The 13,133-nt window shown below is 37.0% G+C and overlaps 2 protein-coding genes across 12 annotated transcripts; one reads left to right on the forward strand and one right to left on the reverse strand.

Annotated features, from left to right (window-relative positions):
• Positions 1-13: 13 nt before the first annotated feature.
• On the forward strand, positions 14-5,042 carry LOC131233430 (shaggy-related protein kinase alpha-like). 4 transcript variants are annotated; one of them, XM_058230129.1, is made up of 6 exons: positions 17-608; positions 1,100-1,159; positions 2,268-2,466; positions 2,544-2,636; positions 2,950-3,009; positions 4,327-5,042. In XM_058230129.1, exons 3-6 carry the CDS (start codon positions 2,353-2,355, stop codon positions 4,357-4,359), a joined length of 300 nt encoding a protein of 99 aa, XP_058086112.1. In that variant the 5' UTR covers positions 17-608; positions 1,100-1,159; positions 2,268-2,352; the 3' UTR covers positions 4,360-5,042. The 4 variants fall into 4 exon arrangements, with proteins under 4 accessions (XP_058086109.1, XP_058086112.1, XP_058086110.1 ...); XM_058230126.1 differs by lacking the exon at positions 4,327-5,042 and having other exon boundaries at positions 14-608; positions 2,950-3,940; XM_058230127.1 differs by lacking the exons at positions 1,100-1,159; positions 4,327-5,042 and having other exon boundaries at positions 522-608; positions 2,950-3,940.
• A 438-nt stretch (positions 5,043-5,480) lies between these two features.
• On the reverse strand, positions 5,481-8,390 carry LOC131233851 (uncharacterized). Of its 8 annotated transcripts, XM_058230665.1 has the most exons (5): positions 7,290-7,425; positions 6,971-7,041; positions 6,168-6,236; positions 5,749-5,848; positions 5,481-5,631 (listed from the first exon to the last, which is right to left on the reverse strand). In XM_058230665.1, the coding sequence occupies exons 1-5, from the start codon at positions 7,326-7,328 to the stop codon at positions 5,572-5,574; spliced, it is 339 nt and encodes a 112-aa protein (XP_058086648.1). In that variant the 5' UTR covers positions 7,329-7,425; the 3' UTR covers positions 5,481-5,571. The 8 variants fall into 8 exon arrangements, 3 of the variants coding, with proteins under 3 accessions (XP_058086648.1, XP_058086649.1, XP_058086647.1); XR_009165378.1 differs by lacking the exon at positions 7,290-7,425 and adding an exon at positions 7,798-8,390 and having other exon boundaries at positions 5,481-5,848; positions 6,179-6,602; XR_009165375.1 differs by lacking the exon at positions 7,290-7,425 and adding an exon at positions 7,798-8,294 and having other exon boundaries at positions 5,481-5,848; positions 6,179-6,867.
• Positions 8,391-13,133: the final 4,743 nt, after the last annotated feature.

Consider the following 13,133-nt stretch of genomic DNA (forward strand, 5'->3'; position numbering starts at 1 on the left):
GAGGATTGTATGATCTTGTAGCCAAGGATATGCAGTGTACTTAGGTTTTTCAGTTAGTCCAAGTGGAGCTCATGTTACAAAGCTCCAGCCTCCCCGGCCATCAGTCTGTTAGACTTGACAATGAATGGACCATGCCCCAAAAATCTCCCAGAATGGAATAATCCTGGCCACCAGTCCCATGTCCTCTCAATTGAATGTGGCCCACTGCTCTATTTCACTCATCAACCATCTATTTGAAGGCCACAGATTGAGAAGAGTTTTGGAGCATGGTCCATCCACTGTTGGGGCCCAATGAGCAATTGGTGGTGTTGGTGGAATTGCGAAGGCGTTTGCGAAAGGCTTAGTAGATAAGGGCAGTAAAATACTCTATAAAGCTAATGTGACTAATATTATACTCGAGCATGGAGAGGCTGTAAGTGCTACCACCTACGGATAATGCTCACAATTCTTGGCTTTCTAACCATAATAATACCAGATTAATTTTTCCCTCACTATTGCTAATGCTGTCTTACAACTGCATGAATCTTGCAGGTGAGAGAGGCTTTCAGATGGAAGGAGGTTTTTCTTCAAAACCGTAATATCAAATGCAACTAGATGGGATACCTTTGGTAAGTTCTTGACCATAACACTGCAAAATGTGACCTTTGCCATGTCTTCTTGTCAATGTATTTGTATGCCAGATTTTGTGGGAACTTGTCTATTTTATTTTGAGAAGATGACGAATTCACTGAGATTCTCTTTGGTTTTCCAATTTCCTATTAAATGTTGTAACATTTTTTGTTTAAGGGTTGAAACTGTCTTGCAAATAGGAAAAAAATCCCAACGCATGTTGTGTCGTGAATGCCTATCATGGATTATTTATGATTCTCAATGTTTTAGACAGGTCTCATGACACTCGTTTTACTGTGTGAAATGAACAAGATTTCATATGGTTATGTTTCCATCCTATCAAATGTTTAGTCATGTTGTGCACATTTGGCTGTTTTCAGTATGTTGAGGTCTTGTTGATATTTGATTCCGTCTATTTTGAGGAATTTCTCTAGGTTACACTGTCATTTAGATCTTGTTCAATAACCATCGTGTTTCTATTTTTTTCCAGGTCATTTTTCAAAAGATCTTAACCTAACCAATTTTTGAAGTTAAACAGCCTGACTGATAGGTAACATGTTGAAGAGTTCGTGTTTTATACCCTTGCTCTGTATTGGCATGTGTGGTTGCTTGATTTGGTGGTCGAATTTTGGAAGTGGGACCCAATTGATTCCATGGATTCTCAATTCTGATAAGTTGGGATTCATGGGCCATGGTTTGACCACTGATATGTCGTGCCCCACTGTGGATGGACAATGCCACAAAAATCTCCTTAATAGGACAATTATTCTGTTTCAATTTTAGCCAACAACATAAACCGTTATGTAGTGGGTTGCAACAGATCCTTGTTCAACTGAAAAAAGGTCCCAATAGCGGAGCATCCTACAGGGATATTTCCATACAGTTCTCCATCTGTAGTGGGTTGCGACAGATCAATGGTTTGGATTACTAAACTGTGGGCCCCACCTGTTACGGGGTTTTGCTGCAGCTATAAAATTAGTGGGCCACCTGAGGCTCGGAATCACCTCATTTTTAGCTGAAGTATATCTTTCAATGGGCTTATTGCATTGATTATCTAACATGTCGCACATGAATGTCATTTTGGGGTAGTAAAGATGATTTACTTTATCCAATCCATCATCCTGTGAATAGATTACAGAATTCCCCTTAGCCAAAATATAGGCCGCTGGATACAATTTTTGGATTCCACGGGATTTCAGTTACATGCTGCCAAGCACAAATGAAGATTCCAAAATAACTTTGATTCCGGTGTAGTTACGATTTGGATTCCAATTCATTAGCCAAAGATCCTACAGAATTCCCTCTTAGCTCAAAACTAATGGCGTCTGGCATAGCAATTTTTGGTATTACCAGGGATTTCAGTGTCCATGCATTGCGACAAATTACAGATTCAAAAAACTTGGATTCCGCTGTGTATTTACTATTTTGATCTTGGTGGTCAGGGATTCCTCAAAACACTACATTGCGTTGGCTGGCAGAGTTATGGTCATTGACCAGTTTGCAGTGGTCCATGCATTGGACTTCTGTTGCAAGACTTGGATTCTTTCCTTGTATTTATATTTTGAATCTTGGGGAGGGATTAGCCTGAAGAAGCCACTGTTTTCTTTTTTCAGCTTGATTTGTTTACTGAAATGGTCCTCTGCATTTTTTTAAAGCAGGTGAAGGATTGGGTGTTAATGAGAAAAAAAGGGTGATTCTGCAACATACTGGAACTAGATCTGTTTGGTTCCCCCTTTGTAGCAAATGGCATCAGCTAGTGTGGTGCCTGCGACTGGATTGAGAAACACAAGTGGAAATGCTATCAGCATGGATAGGTTGCCTGAAGAAATGAATGATATGAAGATAAGGGATGACAAGGTAGGTTTTAATATAATCTTCTCTGCTTGCTTGATAGCATATTAGCCTTCTCTATGAAATGTGAATTTTTCTTCTAGGAAATGGAGACTGTTGTGGTCGATGGAAATGGCACAGAGATGGGTCATATAATCGTGACAACTATTGGGGGTAGAAATGGCCGACCAAAGCAGGTAATCACTAGGAGTTAAATCTTTTTAAGTCGAATGAAGTGTTGAAGGATTGGAAAGTGTGTAGTGCAAAGAGGATTTGCTTTTATTTCTATGAGTTGTTACATTATTATTTTAGGAATTTTCATGTTCACTAGCATTAGTATGTGGAAATATAGATTACCTCGTCTTTTTTTGGTGCTTGATGAGTGATAAATGTCATTACGTATGTTTCCATTTATTACCTTTAGTATCTGGTAGTGTTATTATCTTGTGTTTGATGTTTTTATTAATTGCACATTGTTTATCTGATAAACCTTGTTCATTTTGATGGCAGACAATAAGCTACATGGCCGAGCGTGTTGTAGGGCATGGATCATTTGGAATTGTTTTCCAGGTAAGCTTCTCCACTTTTAACCATGGATCATACAACAATGCTATATTCATCTAATATACCCATCAATCTATTATTTTCATCAGTAGAGAATCTAGTCTTTCCAGTTCATATTAATGCTCCCTCATTATGGTATCATGCTCCTGCAAAATTGTTTGAGTGAATTTTCTGATTGTGAACTGAGTGAAAATTGTCCATATCTTGATAAATTCTCTAGACTATTGACGCTATTTTATTTTTTGAGCTGATTTTATTTCAATGAAAAACCTGTCACGCGTCTCTGCTTTGATTTGCTTTAATGCTTTTAGGAACATTGTAGAAATACATATCCCCAAGAAATTGTTACTTCGTATTAGTTGATGATTCCATGCACACTTTTATTTATTCTCATTTTTTTTTTTTGTCAAATGTTGATGGCAAAAATTTGGATTTTACCAAATATACCTCAATAAACACATTCACAGGCAATGAATGCTTTTTTGCATGAGTTACATTACTTCCCTTTGCATTTTCATCTATCAAGAAGCACCTCCATGTAATTGGTAATCTATGTAATGTCTATACATCCAAGCATTATTTGGTAAAATAAAACAGTGAGAAATGAATAAAGGGAAGGGCTGTTTACATCTAAAGGATTTTTGCTTTACCGTAATTACATGTAATGACCTCCTGTATATGCCATACCTGAAAATCTCACAGAAATAAAATCATATGCATCAACCCTCTCTCGTTAGACATGGAGTGTTCCTATTTTCTTTCTCAACTATCTATTTATCAGCCAAGTAGGGTTAGGATTCTCCAAAATATTATAATTAATCTACAAATTTCATGGATATTGAATGATTGAAATTCCAACAAGCTCCATGGGGCATTTTTAGAAAGAAAAAAAAGAGCCACTAGAGGGGGCAGCAGGGACAAAAATTCCAACAGAAAACAAAGCTCCATGCGCTATACTGGAAACCCTTGCAAAAAATTAGGAACGGTTGAGAACCGTTCCAAAATTTTTCAATATGGTATTTTTTCTTAATTCAGAACGGTTTTAAACTAAAAAAACCATACAACTACGGGCAAAAGCCAACAAAGTTGTAGCAGCACATTATACAATTTTAAGCACATAAGAAAAGCCTGCATCAATAGTAAAGATTCACTAAAATGCACAATAAATAAGTTGGTCCGTCTTTTTTAATACTGTAAGAACAGCTGAACTGCAGAAACGTCTACCACCTAATTTTTGGTCCAGAAGATATACAAAATGTAGTCGACCTAACATATTTGCATATGTGCTTGCATGTACTTAATGTGCTATAACGGATTATCCAGGTTTACATTGTTCTTGTACTATATTCATATTGAGGGCAGCTCAGTAACTACATTCAGCATCTTGGCAAATATGGATCTAGAGTTAGCAATAGCATTGCAGATGGAAAGGCTTTTTTCTTTCAAAGAAGAAATGTATTTAGAGTTGGGGATGTTTTTAACAAATCAATAAAAATAGGAATGTTTGAATAATTTGACCTAAACTTCTTTAAAAAGAAAGAGAATGCGCAAAGATAACCAATGTTGATTTTTTAGGTAGTGCTTTGTTAAAAACTGGGAATTTTGCAGCTAAAGATACAAATACAAATAATGAAAGAAACTTGGGACTCTGTTTTAAAATAAAATATGCCTCCAAACCATATACCTACAGAGGAAGAGCAACGGATTTTTAACAGTGCATCAAAGTTTATTTGCCTAGAAAACAAGATGGCAACATTATCATTTACCACCCAAGACTTAAGTCGAATTGTTTTATATATGAAAGCTGAGATATCATTATCATTTTTCAATGGAAATGAACTTAGAGAGCTGAAAATGAGATCAGGGCATGAACAAGCTGAATGCAGGTATACGTTGATAAAGGAATTTTGGAAGCTTACCCGCTTCAAGTACCTTGAACGTATCCATCGGGGAGAAACATGGAGAGGGGTCCGCTTCTCCTCAACTGGTCTCGACATCAGATGTGTCGAAGGTAGAGAAGAAACTATGTGCACATAATTTGCAAGAGTTCTCTTGAAATGCTCCAAATCGAATATGTCAGAAAACTCACTGTAAAAAGAGAAACCAGAAAAAAAAAAAAAAAAAAAGTCTCAAGGTTTCTGTTCTTAAAGATAATAATTTTGAGAAAAAAAGAGATTTGACGTAATTAAAATTTATAAATATCCATAACCAGATACTTCTGAAGGAAAGAACTGATCGTCCTCGAAATCTTTTCAGAAGATCATAATCAGTGAAGAATTGAAATGCAGAAAATTTGTAAATTGCAGGGAAATTCCTTCCTTTCGAAAATTTTGAAATCTATTATCACTCCAATATTATTTACTTTTTCCAATCCAATTCAATATATCAATTCAAATGCAGAAATTTCCCAAGAAAGGAAAAACATAAAGTTGAAAACTCGGAAAGAAATTCCACTGCTGTTCGTGTCGTATCTTTCACCTCCCCAAATCACATTCACTTGCAAGATCGGAACAACGAGGGCAGCGCCTAGGATCCTGGCAATGACAACGGCATCACAAAAGTATTAATTTAAGGGCCGACAATAGATTTGTCTATCACCACAGGAATTGTAGCCAGTGGCACCATATCCTATTGAAACCCGCCAAATAAAACAACTTTTAACCTGACTTCGTTCATGTCAGCTGCAATGGAAAGTGAACATTGGGTTAATATTTCAGAGATAGTGGTCCAAAAAACTGATCAAACCTTGAAGTTATGCCACAGAAGAGACATCATATCCTCTCTCATTGTTTTCCATATATAATATTTCTGCTGGTTCAAGATCTGGGACCATAGTTGCCAAATCCTGCACAACAATATTGAGAACAGAAATTCTTATAAGACCCTCAGCATCAATCCAATATAATATTCCTGACACAACCTTCAAATCAGAATCACCTTTTTTTTCTTTTTTCTTTTTTTCTTTTTTTTGAAATAAATAGATGGCTGATGGTCTTTTTTTTCTTTTTTTTTCAAGGAAAGGTGGAATCATTACACCTAATTTTTATTTATGTGGAACTGGAATGAACAGCCATAATCACCTATAACATCAAAAGATCAAGTATTTTGAAACAATTCCAAGATTAACTTTTCATTTCTTCGATGCAACAATAAGGAATGGTTACCATATGGGTACCTGGCAACATGTATGTATCTTGGAGCTGAGCAAGCTACGAACATAGACGTTGAATAGTCTGAAAAAGAAAAGAAAAGATATGAAAACCATCATCCTGAATAAAATTCTGCTAGCAATATAAAGATGGAAGTGGGCATGGAGCTTCAAAACATTCTGTTGATTCTCCCTTGCTAATGGAAAATCAGTAACCTGCATTGCCAGAAAAACATGAAAGATCAACACCAAGAAATCCCTTTGAGAAAGAAGAAGAAAACACACGCACGCATGCAACTAGCTCGGGCAAGTAGTTAGTACATGACAGACCATTCCTTCCATCTACAAAGTAAGTTGGCCACCCCATTGTTGCTTCAGCTTAGTTAAAAGGCTTCGCTCATGGTCAACATTCGTGCTCCTGTCAAACAACAGCCTACAAGCAAGCTTTTTCCTGCAATGAAACCATCATGATTATCTAGTTTGATAGGAATTATTTATAGACAAGCAAATTTGATAACTTACAATCCCATCGTTATGGTTTGTTTGGTTGCTTAAATAAAATGAATTGCAATATCTCAAATCACTTTCAGTGAAATGAACTACGTGGAATGAGCCCCAATCCACTCAAAACAAGAGATTAGCCCCCAAATTGCCTTCGGAGCTGGGTTGCCTGCAACATCCTTATTGCAGAAGACTTCAAAAGATTCTTTGAGTGCCTTCAAAATGACCCATAATATGCAAGCAAACAGAAAAAGAAAAAAATTGACTTTGTGGAAGAGAGCATGGTTCATAAAATTGTTTTTCATGTAGCCCATGTACCTGTCGTGAAGTGTAATAAGGTCTCTTATGAAAACCTGATCTTGTGATTCGATGGTGTCTTTATTCTCCGCCTGTGAAAAATACTCTGTGGTTAGTTGTGTGCTCTAGAAACCCAACAAAGGCTGTGATTCAATGCCTATTAAATTGAACTGAAACAATTAGTTTACATGACCCAATTGCAATTATCTTAGTATTCATATCAAGAGTACTACTCAGGAATTCAATTGCTCATTGGGGCACTATTCATGTTTTTACTTATTAGTTGTATAATTTCTCATTTGTGTAACATAAAAGGGAAAAAAGGCATATGGTTTCCTACCTCAGGTTTGTGCTTAAAAACAGAAAGCATTACAACCATGACCCTTAAATTCTCTGGTTGAGTGCCTTCCACAAGACAATGACCCTTGATCCCCTGGCTGATCCAAATTGGTAGCCAAACACAAGCCACACATCGCATTGACATTTAGAGAGCAATTGAATGTATGGGATTGTGGATAGTAAATTGGGAAGATTGAATACTAGCCAAATGCAAATATGGAACTATTAAACCCAGCTAAACAAATAGTTAAGAACTGAATTTTTAAGGAAATTCAAATACTCTCACAATCTTTAAAATCACAAATGAAACATGTGATAATAGTCTCAAATTGAACCCACAACCTCATGGTAGCAGCAAGGCTACATTCAATTGAAGCTATAAAATATATGATTCTTACAAAATTTTCAAAAAGAAGAATATTCAAAAAGCAATACTCCATAACAATGAGAAAGTGACAATAAAAACAAGGAAAAGGCAAGCAGAACTCCCATAATGATACTTTCTTTACCTTGAAAATGTGAGAAGGATAATATACAAGTCTATGAGATTATTCTCCTCCCGATATATACTAGCCTGAACAAAGAAAACAAGCATTGCACATGAATGAATATGTCTTATGACTCGAACTCATTTAACCTAGAGAACATCCAAGAACCAAGGCCCACAAGTCATGTTGCTTTGACATACATCAGGATTCATAATTACATATCAAGTTCAATATTGTGCTAAAAGTGAAATCGATCAATTTCTAGACAAAACTAACAGGAAAATAAAAATAAAAATGGATTACTCGATCTTTCTTTAATAAATGGGAGATTTAATATTGTTGCAGCATTTTCTTAATGATCTGTTTGCAGCTAGCACATCTGTAGCTGGCTCGAATCAACAGCCTAGCTCACCAAACCATGGACTGTTCTTGCATCTTTTTCTTAACCAACTGTTTTCTTAACTGATGGTTTGCAAACAGACGGTTAAGAAAAAGTTGAAACAACAATCGAAATTTGATGGAAAAAAGACAGATTGGACAGATAGGATTGTCCCATCAAGAACACTTTTCAGGTGAAGCATGCAGATTTTTAGATTTCCCACCTTCATTTTGCCAATGATTGTCTTTAAACATGTCATCCGTTGGCCACTTTCTGGTTATCATCTCCAATAGAAGGATTCCATAACTGTAAACATCTCCTTGCATAGACGCTTTACCACCCATCACATATTCTGTAATTTATGTCTCATATTTCAATGTAAGCAACCACTTAGATACAAATAAATTAGAGGCTGAATTTTGAGAGAAAGAAAGGATAGAGAAAATATTCCATTCAAACAAGTAATTAGCATTTCTGTTTTTCCAGAAGTTTGGAATTTCTAACATCAATTGATGTGCTATGAACTTTAGATAAACCTAAGACTTCCAAATTCCAACAGATATATATATGACGTGGGTTCTTCACTAATGAGACTATCCACAGGTCAGTAAATAGAGAAGGAACACATACTTAATCACCTTCTAATCCTCTTTCCTCATATCAGACGGGACGATGTCCTGAAGTAGTCCATGATCCTTGAGCAAAGAAGCTGTCGAAGCGCAAAATCGCCGGTCTTGAAGAAGAGATGGTGAAGGCAAAGAAGAAGAAGTTGAACTAAAATTCAAAGAAGGTGATAAGTTAAGATAGTAGGATTGTTGCTGTTGTAGCTGGTGAGACTGTCATTTGCATCTGTGAATGATGAATTTAAGGGCTGTCCGAGGTGAGGGATTTGATGCAAGGAATTGTTAAATGCATGGATTTCCTATATCCACTCCCACATAAAATCATGGATTTGGGGTGAATCCAAATCCCAAAAAAAAACTAAGGACTTGAACATCAAACAAAATGAAAGACTTGCTGCAATAAAAGTTATTTCTTTGCAATAATGGCCTGAGATCTCCATAGATGTTATCAAATCGAAAGATGTGTATATCTTGATTCCCAAACAGTGGCAAACAAATTACGGACCGTGGCAAACAGAATTCAAGGTTCCTTAAAAACCAAAAGATCAGACTAGAGCCAGTTTGGAAGCACCATGAATTTGGGATCAGTTCTGCAATTTCAACTGAACACGAACTTTGGGTTTGCAGTATAGAAAATGGGAACCTCATTTAAGTGAGACTCCATTTCCCTGCTCCAAATTACAATTGGGATAAGAAAAACCTCTTACTAGTTCTTATCTCAATCAAGATGGGAGTAAAGTGCTTTGTGCCCACTGCTAAAAGTGGAATTTCCAGATGCACCCTTGGGAATTAGTGCTCGTAGATGCATTAAGAAGACCAACTTCAACGAGATTTTAGACCCAAAGGTTCAAATTTGTCAGTTTAAATCACACTGGCAGCTGTCATTAAGCAAAACCATCAAGCCATAAGTTTTAAAGCAAAAATTCACAAGGAAGTTCCTAACATTCACAAAATACTGAAATGCTGATAAAGCTGCCCCATCAAGGATGTGGACTACTGCTCCTTTTTGAACAATCCATCAAGCCATTATACTGTTAGAATCATCCAAATGGAGTATTTTTGTGCCACAACCCAACCTAGAAGAGGCATGATCGGAGATCAACTCAGGTATTTATTTATCATCAGCTTCTACCATATCAAAGCAAAACATGGCAATCGATGAAGTCCATATACTACAGACTGAAAGAAGAAGAAAAGAAAATTAAAAAAGAACTTACTAGGGCCTCAATTCTCTCTCTCATCTTCCCTTGAAGGCCGGTGATTGACCGTGAGGGCCTCAGCCACCCCACCTCGACTCATAACAAAACCTGTTAATTTCTGGACAATTTACCATCCAAGTGACAGATTACCACCACAAAATCAGATAACAAAACTTCTAATAAAAAATTGAAAAGAAAAAAAAAAAGAATCAAAATCACAAATACCTGTTTGGGATCTCCATCAAGATCGACGATGGCAGCATGGCGATCTTCCATCACTTCCCTCCACCCTTTCTTACAGAAAAACGAATATCACTCGGTCTCCATCTCGATCTCTTTCAAACCTCCCTCTGAAGGTGGTGGAAAGCTCAAAGAAGGCAGGGCAGGGATATCGATCCGCGTAGGCCTCTTTTGCTTCAGAACCGAAGCTGGCGAAGAAGAACGAGCGGATTTGACGACAGCAGCGGCATCTTTCCTGCAAACCCTAAAACTGCTTGCTTGTTTCTGAATACATCAGAGCTGAAAAGAAGAAGAAGATGAAGGAGAGGAACATGAAGAAGACAAAGAAGAAGGAGATCCGATTAGGGCTAGGGTTTCTGGAGACGAAGCGTTCTTGCAGAAGAGGGAGATTCTAGAAGGAGAGAAAGCAGGAGAGCTTGCAACTGCAACGGCACAGGACATGATTGGAAGTTTCAGATTTCTACAAAGATGGATTTGTTTTTTCTTCGTTGGAGAAACGGAGCTTTGAAGGAGAAGGGATTTTTATCTGAAGATGGTAGACATGAGATAGAGCTCAGTGGTTCTTCCGGCTCCCTGAAACTCCTTGGATCTTTCTCATAGAGAGAGGGGGTTACAGTACCAGCACCGGAATCACGACAATGGAGAGGAGATCTCGATCTCTAGAAGCGTCCTTAGCACAAAAGAGAGGAGCGGCTGCTGAGAGAGAGACAAATAAGCTGTTAGATCTGAACATTTTAAACTGTTCCAAATCTGGAACGGCTGACGCCGTTTCTAAACCAAGGATAGAGGCATTCCTAAATCACGATTTTGGTGTAGTAATTCATAAAAATGAAATTAAACAAAGAAAACCCAACAGAAAAGAATCTAATATTCTTCTGAGCCATGATCTACCTAATTCACTAAAAAGAAAGGAAAAATTAAAAGTAGTACTAGAAAATAAGAAAAACAACTCCTTCCGTAGTTAAAATTCATGATCTAGTAAATCATCCAATCTCAATCTCATCATTGCAATGGAAAAAAGTACAATTCCAAGAGAAACCCCACAACCATTTCAAGAGTTTATCACTAATCTAATGCAAAAACCTCAAAACATACCTCTTCATGGAGTTTCTTGTTTTGGGCCTGTAGGATATCATTATCTGCTTTAACGGCTTCAAATTGCCTTTTCAGAAGATCATAGTCCTTCTCCAACTGTTTATGGTTCAGTGGTTCCTTGAAGAATTCAACCAAGCTTTTATAGACCTTGAGGCAACAAAAAATTCTTGTGAAAAGCATTTGGCTTGAGAACAATAAAAGAGACCATGAGACTTTTAGTTAGGAGACAAAACAGGAAAGAGCATATCTCAATTTTTAGGAAAACTTATCGAGACATCAATTCATATTTTTCGCATATTAGAGGAGGTCCAATGAAAACCGTTCTTCTCTAGTTCTTTGTAAGCTGCCAAAGGAGATCAAATGGAATACTTTGTTGAAGATTTGCATAAAGATATTCATCCAGTCATCCACAATTCTCATATCTACTACCAAGCATGGAGTACAGTTCGCTAGGAAGAGGAACAGAGTTGAATTTGACACACTATATTTCCAATTTGCTGAGTGGCCATAATTAAAATGCAAAATTGATTCCATACCATTTGGAAATTCAATAATTACATAATAAGTTTGGACTGGTTTTTAGGAAGGAAAGCTATACAAGTCAGATTCTTTGTATTGACAATACAACTTAAAAGTGATAATGTTTCATCCTGATATGACTTGTATTATTGATTTGTTCAGGTTGGCATTCAAAACCTATCTCTACACAGGTTCATCATTAGATCCATAAATCCAGAATAGAAAAAGGGAAAGGATCATGATTTATATATTAACAAAGAGATCAAACTACATTTTCACAAACGGAACTAGATTCTATTAAATTGCCGAGCATTTCCTCAGTTCATGAGAACTAGAAAGTGATCTCACTTAGTTCCTTGGGATCGTATGTCTCCCATGTATTCGAAACAACTCCAGTTTCATTTTAAGGACAAAAAGATGGCAGAAAAAGAATACAACAAACTGAAAGCAGGAAATCTACACCTAGATGATATTGGGGAAATGCAGGGAAATATTGGGGAAACATGCGGAAAACAATGTTTTTTCAGGCCAGATCATCTACAGCTTAGGGCCCACTTGATCCACATATCATATGCCCAACAAACATGCGGCTGCATGTGCAGAGGGCTGCTTGTGCGCTAAGTACTGCACAGTTACACTTTGATGAGCAGTAAAGCCAAAAACATGGCAGAGCAACCCATGCAGGTCAGAAAAAAGAAAGAAAAGAAAAGAAAAAGAAAAAAGCAACATCATGCTTTTTTTTTCCAGATGCACTATCATCTACCCTGGCTTGATTTTCATTTTCTTCCTAGAATTTTTATTAACAACCATTTTCTTGATTCCTATGATTACCATATTGTGGCCTACCTAGGAGTAAAACAAAATGATTTTTTAGGCCACAAGTTTTAAACAATGTGGCCCACCTAATGAAATCTCCTAACCATATTGGCAATGTGAAGATCCCCAATGTGACATGTCCCAACAAAATGTGGTACCTTGTTGCATGCTCAAAAGGGACATCTATGAGGCGGAGAAGAATCAATCCTTGTGCAATTGGGAGAACCTGAAATGCAAGGCAATACAATCCAATTGATCCCAAGTGAAACCCTGTAAATTTCAACATTCGAAGACTGCAAAAAGTGGCTAAAGGATTAGTACCCATGTAGTGAAATATGTGGAAATGAGTTTTCTCTATATCCAAACACTAGAAGATGGCTGATGAATTATGTGAAATGATGCTCCTTCTTGGCTCCTTGGAATCCTTGTCTTCTTGGCTTCAACTTTAATGGTGGAAGATGAGGATTGAAGGGTTGAGATGGAAGA

Source organism: Magnolia sinica, chromosome 18 (genome assembly GCF_029962835.1).
Source record: "Magnolia sinica isolate HGM2019 chromosome 18, MsV1, whole genome shotgun sequence".
NCBI classification, from domain to species: domain Eukaryota; kingdom Viridiplantae; phylum Streptophyta; class Magnoliopsida; order Magnoliales; family Magnoliaceae; genus Magnolia; species Magnolia sinica.

What these genes read in the sequence shown, in the direction of transcription:
- LOC131233430 (XM_058230126.1), top strand. Translation starts at nt 2,353, where the DNA reads ATGGCATCAGCTAGTGTGGTGCCTGCGACTGGATTGAGAAACACAAGT. An exon ending in TGAAGATAAGGGATGACAAG is followed by an intron (nt 2,467 to 2,543) that starts GTAGGTTTTAAT and finishes TTTTTCTTCTAG; the next exon opens with GAAATGGAGACTGTTGTGGT. An exon ending in GAAATGGCCGACCAAAGCAG is followed by an intron (nt 2,637 to 2,949) that starts GTAATCACTAGG and finishes TTTTGATGGCAG; the next exon opens with ACAATAAGCTACATGGCCGA.
- LOC131233851 (XM_058230664.1), bottom strand. Translation starts at nt 6,373, where the DNA reads ATGCAGGTTACTGATTTTCCATTAGCAAGGGAGAATCAACAGAATGTT. An exon ending in TGTTGCCAGGTACCCATATG is followed by an intron (nt 5,849 to 6,167) that starts GTAACCATTCCT and finishes ATTGTTGTGCAG; the next exon opens with GATTTGGCAACTATGGTCCC. An exon ending in TTCTGTGGCATAACTTCAAG is followed by an intron (nt 5,632 to 5,748) that starts GTTTGATCAGTT and finishes GGGTTTCAATAG; the next exon opens with GATATGGTGCCACTGGCTAC.